The 12724-nt window shown below is 37.1% G+C and overlaps 2 protein-coding genes and 1 non-coding gene across 4 annotated transcripts; 2 read left to right on the forward strand and 1 right to left on the reverse strand.

Annotated features, from left to right (window-relative positions):
* On the forward strand, positions 5092 to 11159 carry LOC109950648 (E3 ubiquitin ligase PARAQUAT TOLERANCE 3-like). 2 transcript variants are annotated; one of them, XR_002272915.1, is made up of 17 exons: positions 5092 to 5412; positions 5653 to 5737; positions 5863 to 5938; positions 6036 to 6172; positions 6303 to 6373; positions 6462 to 6537; positions 6624 to 6754; positions 6912 to 7082; positions 7163 to 7432; positions 7640 to 7687; positions 7785 to 7825; positions 8276 to 8366; positions 8449 to 8650; positions 8775 to 8906; positions 9095 to 9797; positions 10026 to 10336; positions 11072 to 11159. XR_002272915.1 is itself a non-coding variant. In XM_020570368.1 (16 exons), the coding sequence occupies exons 1-15, from the start codon at positions 5244 to 5246 to the stop codon at positions 9774 to 9776; spliced, it is 2382 nt and encodes a 793-aa protein (XP_020425957.1). In that variant the 5' UTR covers positions 5092 to 5243; the 3' UTR covers positions 9777 to 9797; positions 10026 to 10594. The 2 variants fall into 2 exon arrangements, 1 of the variants encoding a protein (XP_020425957.1); XM_020570368.1 differs by lacking the exon at positions 11072 to 11159 and having other exon boundaries at positions 10026 to 10594.
* Positions 11209 to 12550, reverse strand: LOC18790865 (NAD(P)H-quinone oxidoreductase subunit U, chloroplastic). The gene is made up of 5 exons (XM_007227076.2): positions 12102 to 12550; positions 11933 to 11994; positions 11761 to 11850; positions 11534 to 11677; positions 11209 to 11364 (listed from the first exon to the last, which is right to left on the reverse strand). The coding sequence occupies exons 1-5, from the start codon at positions 12373 to 12375 to the stop codon at positions 11269 to 11271; spliced, it is 666 nt and encodes a 221-aa protein (XP_007227138.2). The 5' UTR covers positions 12376 to 12550; the 3' UTR covers positions 11209 to 11268.
* On the forward strand, positions 12583 to 12654 carry TRNAD-GUC. The gene has a single exon. It is a non-coding gene; the product is annotated as a tRNA-Asp (tRNA).

The raw sequence follows: 12724 nt of genomic DNA on the forward strand, positions 1-12724 counted from the left end.
AAAGAGACCCCCGTCCAATAATTATTATATTACCCTTTAATTTCTATTTATTCATGATTTTGGTGTTGAAATTAACCAAACGAAAAGGCTCAAGGTGCTGATAACCTACCTGGCTATCTAATTTTCCAATTTTCACGCGAGATAAGTTTTTTTCAAAGTTTAGCTTTATCGCATCCATTGAATTTTGTGTAATTATTGGGCAAAATCATTCAAAATTTATTGTAAACAATGTTGAATTTTGTGATTAATTAATAATTTTATGGCCGGGTGACCTCTGATATGAGCTTTCATCTTAAATTGACCTCTCACTGAATTCGATACTTTGAGTGATTAATTATGAATTGAATACGACTCTTTCCTGCATGCCCCTCAATTTCCAACCAATTGAAAGCTTCCAGAAAGGGTGTCCTATGAAGTCCTGCAGGCTGCAGAGTCACACAAACATCGTTTTCTTTCACCAATACAGAAGGCTGTTCTGTAAAGGAAACAACGTTAATAATTGACCAGTGGAGTGAATCAAAGGGTTCATTAAGATAAGACCTCAGTCCACACCTCATTAAAGATTAACCAATTCATAATAAAATTTGTTTTGCCATCTAACCTATGTCTAGGGTAAAAACACTATCTATGTAACTAAGGGACGAATATAATCCCCATCACCATGGACACAAATTTACTCTTCTGACACTAATAATTCACATGGTTGAAGGCGGCCAGGACTGGCAAGGGAATAATGCGAGTCTTAAAAGTGATGATTGGATTTTTTTGGACATTTTCTTGACCAATTTCACATTAATTACTACCTAACTTTCTACCAAGGTTTAAAGTTCATGTCAATGTAACGGAAGGACAGATACGATAGAAGACAAATTTCATCATGTCACAAATCTCACTTCCTTTTCTTCTTCCTTCCCCCCTGGAATTAAAACTTTTTATAATATATATATAATATTCCGTGATTGGTTTGATCTGAGAGTGATTCTTCATGTTGTCATCACGAAAAGGAAAACTAAACACTCGCTAATCACGATTGTTTTTTTCTTTATTTCTGTTCACATGAAAGATTTAAAAGACCTTGAGGAGCAGTTGATGTAACTGTTGAAAGTGTGTCTCTGTCTCCAAAGGGCCGGAGATGTCTTCTCTTGTTTGTCTTATGACTTATGATTTATACTTTCAACAAAGCTTTTCAAATCAAGAGAATTTTTTACGTTATTTGAGAGATTTTTGATTTTTTTTTTTACTTAAAGAAAGTTGGAAGGTGAAAATAGTTAATTAAGGTCAAAGAGAGCAACATTTGAGGCTATTATCATATTGCATTGATTTATAGGATCACGAGCAAACAAATGCTGGTAAATTCGAACTCTGATCTTAAAAGATCTTGGTTGATTTCATGTCAATTATAAATTCTATGTATTTACTCGAGGATGATGGACTAGTTTGGAATTATTTTTGCTCATTATTTAACTCAAGGTGCATTCTCATTATTATTTTCAATACTTAACACGTGTCCATAGATATAATCATAATTAACTCTTTACTTTTTATTTATTGAATTATAGTTATAATTAACTCTTTACTTTTTATTTATTGAATTATAGTTATACTCATGGACACTTGTCAAGTGTCGAGAAGAGTGGTGATGGTGCACCTTAAGTTAAAGTGGTGAGAAAAAATACTATCGACTAGTTTTTGTGTACAAAATCCTAATGGTCTGCCAAAATCCAGAGTTTTATGAGTAAAAATAGATCGGATGATTGATGTATTCAAAAGATGAATTGAAAAAGGTTTAGTTTAATTAAGGGAAAAAAAAAAGTTGGTCGACCTTTCTTCTGAAAAGAAAAAAGAGTTGGTTGATCTTGCCCTGAGTTTTGGGCTAATGAACTTTTGGGCTCTGTTTGGTTCATGAGAAATGAGGCATGAGGATGGGAAATCAATTGTTTTTCCATTGATAAGCCCATGTATGAGAAGTCGTTGCCTGACACATGTTAATGTATGGGGAAAGTGAAGCCATCCTCCCCCTTTGAGTTTTGTTTTCCCTTATCATGGGAATATTTGGAAAAATGAGCTAACATTAAATGCACATTTTTCATGATTATTTTGTCCCCATTAACAATTTAGAATTATAATATATATTATTTAATGCATTTTTTCCCCTCAAATCCGTTTCGTGAACCAAACGAGGCATTGGTTCTTTTCTTATGATGAAGTGAGATCCAAAGTTTGTAAAAAATAAGGTGGGCTAAGGGGCGAAGCCACGTTTGGGACCAGACCCCTACTCAGTTTTTATTCTAAAAAAAAGAAAGTAGTATGTTGTTATTAGATAACCCATATTAATTAACATATTTATTTTACCACGTGGGGCCCTACCTAGTTAAACCTACGTTTCCTCCAAGACTACGCCTTCTTTTGCAAACCCATTCCCAAAAGTTTTATTAAAACTTTTATTATATTACCTTTTTACATAAATTGCTAAAAAGCAAAGAGATTTTAATTCATTTTTCTATTTTCTTGGTAAGAGCAAACTTTCTCATTGTTTGTGAGTATTTCTCTCAAAATTAATATTATATTATCAAGTTTTAATTAGGTTAATTCATAGATGAATGATTGCTTGGTTGCATATATTGAGAAAAACATTTTTAATAGTATAGATGATGTGGTTGTTATGCAAAGATTTCAACATATGAAAACGGTCAAGGACAATTATGAATTGTAATGATTTTTTTCTTCTTTTTTTTTGGGTCAAAATTATGATTGTAATGAATAGACAATATTATTTTTGATGTTTTGGTATGTCTCAAGTTTGAATTTTTTATTGTTTATATTTTGTAAGAAGCCTCCACACACACAAAATCCTGAGTTCACCACTGTTGGGCTGACTTAAGGTTGGGCTTTATTTAATTTGGATGTTTACATTTCAAACTTTGGCCTTTCAACCGTTCATAAGAGCAAGTCCACCGCTGGACTCAAATTGGCCAAAAAGCCCCCTTGCGAGCCTAGAAGCCCTCCAACGCGCGACTAGGAGCCCGGGCAAGCCATGGGTCCCACCAACCCAGGCAAGCCCAAGGGCAAATTCTACCTGGGCTGAAGACTGAAGGCGTTGATGTCATCGAGCAAAAAAAATCGAAAAAAATTCAAATTTTTTTTAAAAAAAAACCAAACCATGCATTCTTCTCCTTCCAATATTTGTAAATTGTAATCTTTTTTTTCTTGCATTTGTAAATTGTTTATATTTTCTTCCATATATATATATTTTTTAATAATCATTTTATTTCTTGCATTTCTAAATTGTTTATATTTTGTTGTATAATATTTATTTTTTTTTATTGCCCTTGCCCTAATCTTTTGGGATGGAATCAAAAAAAGCAAGACTGCCACTATTTACGTTGCCTTGCCTTAGCCTTTGGGGGTGGACTTGCTCTAAAAGGAGACTTCTAAACACAGATAGCTCAATTTTTGTTATTTTGTTTGGTCAAAAGATAGCTCAAGTTTCAATCTCCCAAATGAATAATGTGAACGAGATTTAATCATGCAATAAATTACTAGTTCACAACCTAAACCTAGGGGTGGGCATCAATCCGGCCGATCCGGTCAATCCGGCCGAACCGATTATATTGGATTGGTTTGGTTTGGTTTTGACCAAAGAAAAAGTCAACATTTTGAAAAACCGAACCGAACCGGTTTGGTTTGGTTCAGCTGTGGTTTGAGAGTTTTAAAAACTGTCCTAAACCGAACCAGACCGATTATAAATCAATTTATTATTTATTTAATTTAGTTTACATGTGGCAAGGTTTGTGTGCGTTTTGTGAGTCCGCGTATCTGAATGTTGGTGCACGTTTTGATCTTCTAATTTGCATATCCCAGTTATTTGTGTGTGCTTGTATTTCCCTCTCTTTCTATCTCTACTATGTGTGTTTGCTCTTTGTGTTGTGTGGCTCTTCTTACTCTATCTATCTTAATTAATGGGTCCATTTCATAATTTCATACGCATTCAAACTCCACCTCTGTGATAAAAACATTTACCTCTTTGTGATAAAAGCTTTTCATTTGTTTGTATTTCTCTTTGGCTTTTTGACTCACTCACTGTCTTTCTTTCTTTTAATGCTACTTGTGATGAATGCAATGAGTAAATTTAATGCTACTTGGTTAATGCAAATTTTGTATATGTTTGTTTTGATGGAAATTGTGAACTTAGATGCATGCTAGACATTGGACAACCTTTGAATAAATGGAATGATGTTGTATTGGCCTTTGATGGAATGGAATGGAATGATATAATGGCAAAATGTTAGCATTATAATGTAAGAGCAGGTTGAAAAATGCATGGTTTTGTGTTAGGCACAAACTGGCCGAACCAATCCGAACCAAACCGATTACAAGTGGTTTGGATTGGTTCGGTTTCCATTAGGGGTGGGCGCGGTCCGGTTCGGTCCGGTTTAGGCAAAAAAATTTTCAAAAACCGGCCGGTTCGGTTCTAATCGGTTCCGGTCCGGTTCCGGTTTTGAACCGGATTATTAATTTATTAATTTAAAATTTTTTTAATAAAAAAATTATAATAAATAACTTATTTTTTTAGCTTAAAAATGAACAAATAATCCAATTCATACATTTAGAAATTTTTTGAAGTTGAACTTGGAAAATTAGTGATTATAGAAGTTAAAAAATGGCATTAGATTTTAAAATTTTGTAAAAATATAAATATAAAATATATGACCGGTCCGGTTCGGTCCGGTCCGGTGCGGAGAGATGTAAAACCAGAACCGAAACCGGTTGGAACCGGTTCGGTCCGGTTCCAGTCCGGTTTGTTGACTTTTTTGGTCAACCGGTTTTTTTTCCCGTTTTTTTCACCGGTTCGGTTCGGTGTTCCGGTTTTCCGGTCCCGATGCCCACCCCTAGTTTCCATTATGATTTTAGGCTAATCCGAACCAAACCGGACCTTTATTTTCTTATTAGTTTAGCTGTGGTTTGAGAATAAAACCGAACCAATCCGAACTGTGCCCACCCCTACCTAAACCCATGCACCGCTGGCCTCCGAACACCTCCTTCTCATGCATCTTCTCTCTTTTTCTCTCTCTCGACTACCCCACTTTTGTAATTTAGTGCTGGAGGGATGGTTGCTGGTGCAAAGGGAAATGAGACGCATGGGCGGCGTTATGTTTGTGGGCTTTCTCTCTCTTACCTGACAACTTGATAATCTGAGCTTCGACTCACCAACTCGACTCGACTCGACTCGGCCCGACTCCGCCATGGCGGTTCAGTTCAAATTCCGAAGCTCCATGAACTTCGACTCGGTCGATATCGACGGCCGAACCTCCATATCAATTCGCGATCTCAAATCGAAGATAATTTGCCACAAGAACCTCAATATATGCCAAGACACCGATCTCGTATTCTCTGATGCGATAACTGGTCAAGGTTAACTCTCTCCCGCCCTTCATCTTTATCAATAGATCTTTGCCGCTTTCAACTTATTATGGTCTGTGTTTGGTTGCCGGGAAAATGGAGGAAAACCAGTTGAGACATTACATTCGGGCATGAAATCTTGCTTAACAATTTTAATAATTAGAATTAAAATTGCGGTGTTTTGTTGCACGGAATTGGAATTAGGGTTTAAGCATATTGATAGATGCATTTTAACATTCGGATTGATTTCAGAGTACACTGACGAGAATATTCAAATTCCGCGTGGTTCTAGCGTGATAATCAAGAGAGTGCCCGCAGGATCAGTTCACGCGGATGTGTAAGATATCTACCCATTTGATATTTATATTGCTTGCTCGTTTTTAATGGGCATGCATCTTTCATTGGTAATGGAAGTTTATTTAGTGCCCCTGAATTTCTTCCTCTTGTGATTTTATACTACAGTGGCAAGCCTCACTTCAACTCATATCAGAATCTTCATAGCAAGGACTCTGTGAATGTTAAATCACTTGTTTCAGCGGTTTATATCTTAACTTTGCACTCACTTTTTTGTTGTTGTTGTAATTCTTCTGTATCATATAACTCTTTGGTAAAACTTATATGTTTCAATGTCACAGAATGTGGAGACTGTTGACTTTGATGACTTTGGGGTTGACTTGTTTCCCATTCCTAGGGCAACCTTTTTCAGTTCTGATATGGATGCGGACAAGGATACCTGCATCCTTGATTATGAGCCAAATACTGACAACAAAAGGTTTGATTGTTTTCTTTCAATAGTGATTTCTTAGTGTGGTATGACTTGTTATTTTAAAACTTCAGATACATCAAATCCTTGGGTAGAATTTTGGTATTTATGCAATACATGATTTTCAATGTGTACTTAGATATTCAGAGCAAGCTGTGGGAGGAGGCCGTAAGCTTGAAGCAAGTGGCCTTAGTGATGCTATTCCAGAAGGTGTGTGCTGTTTGTATTGTTATTTGTTAGTTGTACGAGTCATTCATGGGTTAGGTCTATGCTTACCACTCTGCAATATTTAATTTAGGTCATGTACATAGTGGCGTTGAGCACACCGTACCACAGACAAAACCAAATCCTGACGAAGACATGAATCTGGAAAAGTAGGATATGCAGTTGTTTTATCATCTTGTTGTTTTTATGGTTCTTCTCTCAAGGATCTGACTTTTTAAATCACTTGTAAATGAAGGTTGGGTAGTGTGAATCCCATAGATACCCGGCATGCTGATTTGTCATCAGAGCTGAAATGCTCTTTATGCTACTCAATTTTCAAGGAGGCCATGATGATACCATGCTGCCAGCACAGTTTTTGTGAGAAATGTAAGTGTACTGTCTGGTAGTTTGCCGACTTTCGTTCCTAGATATTGACTGGATATTATTGCCTTTTTTCTTTTCTTCCCAGAACTACTATGTAATTTTCTTTAGATATTAGTAATCTGGGCGGTAACCTGAATGTGATAATTGCACTTGAGTACAGGCATTTGTCAAGTGCTGCTTGAGAAGGCAAGATGTCCGAAGTGTTTTTCGACTAAATGCAGAGTTGATGATTTGCTACCGAATGTATCACTTAGGCAAGCAATTGAGCATTTCCTAGAATCTCAAAATTTAATCACTGGTCCAGATAATGATTGCTGCCAATATGCTCCAGGTACGAGTTTTATATGTGTCTATTATGACCTACCTCAACTTTTTACTCTTGTGTTTAACTCTTTAGTAATGTAAAAACAGATGGCGAATCTGGAATTCAGGCAAAAGATGTGTCTTGTGGTGGTTGTATCTTACAAAGAGAGTCAGAGTTGCCTCAATCTCCTGAAACAGGGATGGGATCTAATCATTTCTTCGCAGAATCTGCTCATATCCCAGCCTTCAAAGAAGATGCACCTAACCATTTGGGTGCAAAAAACTTTCTAAAAAGACACGGTTCTACTCGTATCGTTCCTGATGGCTTGGCAGCCTTTGATGATTGCCAAGGAGAAAGCAAGCCTATGCATAAGCAAGGTAATCTTTTTAAAATTTTGGGCTTATTCACTCTTGCTTTCATTGTCTGATGTTATTATTTTGTATATTTCCAATGATACATTTGATTTAGTGTAATGTAACTTTGCTGGAAGTAGACTCAGTATTCTATTTCTTGTATAACTAATCGTTGTTTCTTTTCCAGTTCATATTGTTACTCTAATATGTCCTTTTATGATGTGATTACAGCTGAACCCACAATAAAGAAAAAGAGGCCACCTTGGGTTTGCACAGCAGGTACTATCTAACTTGGTCCTTTGTGACCTTGCTGGACTTTATCTAGAAGCTATTTTGGCGTATATCACCTTTTCTAACAATCATGCTATTTTACCAGGTGGTGACAAGAGTTTCTTGGGGACTGGAAAGCACAGAAAGGTATTAACTGTGAAGTTAGACGGACAGTTTATTGTGGGAATAATCAAATATGTCACTCTAGGGGAGCCCAAACTCTAGATTTAAAATTTGGCAGATTTAATCATTAAAATCTCATTCTGTCAATTCTCTTGGATAGGATCTTTATCGTAAAAAAGTTGTAGTTGTTCACTGTTTTAGTTTACCAGCGGAAGTTGGTATTCTTTCATTGTTTTAGAAGTTATTTTTTGGCTTTTGAGCCCATGTTTTAGGTCCAAGTGCTAAAATGACAGACTCTATTTATGTCCTTATTGTGACTTCACTTTTTTCATATTTATAAACTCGGGCTGTAATGTTAGATGAAATGAAGAGAAAAATGAATTTGACATAGGTCCATCATTCATGTTATGACATTCCTTTTTGTTTTTTCGGGGAAATTTTTTGACTGTCTAGACCCTGTCTTTATGAAATCAGGGGGAACGTACCTGTTACATGTGTGGGGCTCCAGACCATTTCATAAGAGACTGTCCAGTTGCTTCAAGTCCACATCCTATGCTTCATGCAGGTATGAAATGGGACCTGCATGCATTATCTTGTAGACTGTTATGAAGTCTTGTCTGTGATGTTCGCCTATTCGTGGATTTCAGGAAATGCAATCTTTCCAGGAGTTATGCCAGGTTGTGTACCATCATACTGGAATGGGGCTCCCTCGCCTCATGCCCAGCCCTTTAGAAATCCATATGGAAATCATGTGATGACTGCTTTTGATACAAGTCTGGTCCCTCCTGCTCCTTTTGCTGCTCCTACATACATGGCATCTATGTATCATAACTCGTTTCCTGCCTTTGGGTAGGTTCTTTATCATCTTTAGTTGATTGGTGTACATAAGATATTGGTGATGGTATTGATCCTCAATCATATAAAGTATCCTTCAATTGCATCATTTTGATTTTGACACCAAACAATCTTGCAGTGGATATATGAGGATGCGAGGTGTCACTCCTCTTCGAGGAACGGGTGAAGACTGCAATTTAACTCATCCAGAGTTCCTGGATCTTCAAGGTCGGGAAAAGAGAAGAAAATTTTCAAATGAGAATTCAAAGAGGTAAGTCTTTTAATTATCAATAATCAGTAGGAGTTACTTATGCATATATTGTTTGATGGATGTGTGTAAATAAGGGCACAAGTATATGCATCTTTGTATGCTAGTTTGCGTCTGAAATGATAGTATCAGTTTTGATTATTGTACTATTAATAGTCCTGATTCTTATGAGTGGTTTTGTCCTGCACCAGAGAACAATCTCATGATGGTGCCGAAGACCGTGATTTAAACAAGAGGCATTACTGTACTGGGACAGAAAGATTGGATGACCATAAATCTTGTATAAACAAAGAAAAGAGTACAAGTTACTCTGAGGACGGCTCTACTAAAGGGTCCCAGAGGCAATATCGGCATCATAATCACACAGATGATGACATGCTCTCAATTGATGGTCAGCGGAAGAGTTCTCATTTGGTGGTTGGTGGTAGAGATCAGAAGCAGTATCATCGCACAGAGAGATCAAGTTCAGAAGTAGATGATATGCCAAGTAGCAGTTGCCACAGTGAAGAGAAACACAAATACTATCATAGAAGCTCCAAAAAGTATAGGGAAAGAGGAGAACCGTGTGGCAGTGGTTCCAGCCGGAGTCATCATCAAAGTATGAGTAAGAAAGATGATCACAGGAAAAGGATTGAGCACGATTTCAAAAGGCACAGTCAGAAGCATCACAGCCACTCAGGATCCGGCATAGAACAGAGTGTTTCCAGTGATAAGAAGTTGCATAAAGGGAGCAGTCGCAGTTCTAGACATTCTAAGCACAGTGCAAAGAGTAATGTTGATGAGCTGAGTCATGACAGGTGGCAGATGGCTAGTGGGTCCGATGAAGATGGTGCAGAAGGTTATCAGTATTGTAGACGGAAAAGAAAACACTGAATAGAAGTGCTGATTTCTGAGGTAAATTGTGTAGATGACGTCAGATTTCTCAACTTTGATGTTCTATATGGTACTCTTTGGTTTCAGTTAGATTGTATTATTTTGGTTAGCATAGCATTAGCTCTTTTTGTTTCTTGAAGTAATCTGCCTATACTTGTTGAAAGCAACATATTTAGCGCACAGTTATCTTTTGCTTATGTAGGCTACTTCTTTTCTAATGCCAATTCTCTGTTGGTTTTGTTGATACAGATCTGATTGACTCGGCTTTGGGACAGTAACTATTTGTTAATATCTGCTAACCCTCTTCACTTTTTTAGCTTGATCATAGAGGGGGAAGGCTGGCAAACAAAAGTTTTAACCAGAGCAGCAGTGGTTGGAGAAAACTTCCCTATCCCCGTTTCATTGAACCCCCTCTCTCTATCCTTCACCTTCTTTGATAGGTGACAATGAAACGGAGATAGGGAAGTATTTCTCACAATGGTTGATGTAGACATAGGGCTCGTATACCTTTTGCTCGTCATGAAACTTTACTTTTGCAGCCATATTGAAGCTGGTTGAAGGTATGTTAAAAGATACAGAAACAGAAGACATAAAATCGGGGGTTAATATTGCCTCCTCAAGTTGGCAAGCTTCCGAAGTTATACATTTTGATTAAGCCAGTATATCCCAGTTACCCATTGCTGTGAGTAAATATAAAATTCAGTTTAGAGTGTTGGGGCTAAATTAGTAGATAATATCATTAAAAAAGAATTCTGGATCAAAACAAAAGTGAGTTGAGTTTTGGCATTGCTGGTTGATTTTCCAATTCCTTATTTTAATATCTTGGTTCTGCTATATTACCAATTATTACTTTCTTTTGGTTTTTTGGGTCCTGACTGGATCTAACAAATACTCAATATTTCCATAAAATCAAATAAAAGGTATATTTAATATTTCTGTAAATGTATACTATAGTATAAGAATCTAGTGATATAGACTCGAATCATATGTTCAGATAATATATGTTAATAATATTTTTTGATATAAATTCTTAAAGATTTTTATTTTTTAAATCTAAAGTAAAATATTTCAGTAAGGAAACGTTTAATCGAATTTTAGGATATTAACTGTTTCTACGAAATCCCCGGGACTTTTAGCGGCGGTTTTCCTCTCTGCTGCTAAACTTAACTTTTAGCACCGGTCTTATTCGTCGATAAATAAGTTGAAAATGAAGGGCTTTTCGGGGTTGCCCGTAAAAGTAGACCGTCACTAATACTAGAATGCTAACTTGCAAGCGTTTTTTTCTGTGTTTTCAGGTACATATTTGCTTCCCCTCCCCAAAAACACCGCAGGCAGTTTTACCGAAGGCCAGAGAAGCTGCAATGACTTCGATTGCACCAATGCAACCCAACACAGCAACACAAAAATAGTGACCAAGCAACATTGGCAAAAATTAATTAAGAAGCTGCAGATAAAATATTTAACAGGCAATGCAAGTTGCAACAAACTTGTTCTATCGATTAAGGGCTATGGATAATATGATGGACAATATGAACCATCCCAATATGAAGTATCCCACCAATCTTGTCGGCCCTGGATCATCTGGTTCCTGCAATAAGTGCTCCTACCCATTATTCATATAAAACCATAGTCTGAACTGAACTTGAAGAACAGAAACTAAAGCCCGACTTTCAAGAATCAAAACAAAACCATAAAGAAATTAACTCAAGAAAAACCTTAATTTGGACATGACCAAGATTAAAAAGATTAGCAAGCACCTGTACTGGTGGTGGTGTTCCTTCTGCCGGTCTCGTTTTCTCAACCTCATAAGGCCAAACATACGTGTCTGGTTTTTCGCTTCTGGCCAGGCTCCAATCGTATAGTCTTCGCTCATCCCCAGATGACAAGATTGTATACGACTCCTATGCATACACATACAAAATTTCAATCAACAGATGAGATATTTTGTTTTTGAAAAATAAAAACATATACAAAATAAACTGACTTTTAAAGACACCAGATTCTTGTTCAGCTCCTCTTCATCTAACCCCTGGTTCTTTAGCTCATCACGCTTGGCTTTGTACGCAACCAAAACCTGCATGCTTATACAGAAACACATAAACAAAGAGACCATGGAGAAGAAGATAGGTGCTTGAAGAAAATGGTTAAGTTGTGACCTCATCGTACGAGCATCCTCTTCGAAGTCCAAGCCTGCCATAGTGATCTACATCTGTAATTGCTGCAATTCTAAACCTTTTTTTGGTCAATTAAGCTCAAAGGGTAACTAAAAAAAAACTTGAATATTCGAACATGAATGGATGATCAACAACTCAACACTCTACGTACGTATGCCGCGAAGTGCTCGTTCCACATTAAGAGCAGAAATCAGAGAAGGCGGTTCTTGCGGAACTTCAATGGAGCTTTGTGAATCGGCTTCAGTCGTGGCAGTCTCTGCCGACACATCACTGGAGCTTCTAATGATGCAAAACCTGCGCGGTTTTGAAGCAAACCTTATGGAGTTTGAAGAGAATATACAACCATTTTTAGGCGTTGGATTAATAGGAAAGCTTTTCTGCGCAATGTGTATGGTAGAGGTGGAAGATGACACAGCCATTGGCATAAGGTATAATTAGCATCAAGGTCAGCGTTTTTTTTTTTCTTTTCTGTTTAAATGTTGCCAATGCCTTTTGGAGTTTTGTTTGGTGGGAGATAAGGCTCGCCTTTGTTTTCCTACCAAAGGTTTGTTATCTGGCAAACTCTTGCTGTCGTCGTGTAACATAAATGTTTGTCGTTAAATATAATATTCTGCGGCAACGTAAACAACCAAGTCGTTGTAGTATAGTGGTAAGTATTCCCGCCTGTCACGCGGGTGACCCGGGTTCGATCCCCGGCAACGGCGCTCTTTTTTGAAAAATGGCCATTTTGGCTACTCGTTTTACGGTAAAACGACGTCGTATTGGAGTTTATCC

This window comes from Prunus persica, chromosome G1 (assembly GCF_000346465.2).
Source record: "Prunus persica cultivar Lovell chromosome G1, Prunus_persica_NCBIv2, whole genome shotgun sequence".
NCBI classification, from domain to species: domain Eukaryota; kingdom Viridiplantae; phylum Streptophyta; class Magnoliopsida; order Rosales; family Rosaceae; genus Prunus; species Prunus persica.

Coding starts and splice junctions, on each gene's coding strand:
- LOC109950648 (XM_020570368.1), top strand. CDS start 5,244: ATGGCGGTTCAGTTCAAATTCCGAAGCTCCATGAACTTCGACTCGGTC. Junction 5,738..5,862: donor GGATCAGTTCACGCGGATGT/GTAAGATATCTA, acceptor TTTATACTACAG/TGGCAAGCCTCACTTCAACT. Junction 8,651..8,774: donor AACTCGTTTCCTGCCTTTGG/GTAGGTTCTTTA, acceptor ACAATCTTGCAG/TGGATATATGAGGATGCGAG.
- LOC18790865 (XM_007227076.2), bottom strand. CDS start 12,375: ATGCCAATGGCTGTGTCATCTTCCACCTCTACCATACACATTGCGCAG. Junction 11,995..12,101: donor ACGAGCACTTCGCGGCATAC/GTACGTAGAGTG, acceptor TTAGAATTGCAG/CAATTACAGATGTAGATCAC. Junction 11,851..11,932: donor GAGGATGCTCGTACGATGAG/GTCACAACTTAA, acceptor ATAAGCATGCAG/GTTTTGGTTGCGTACAAAGC.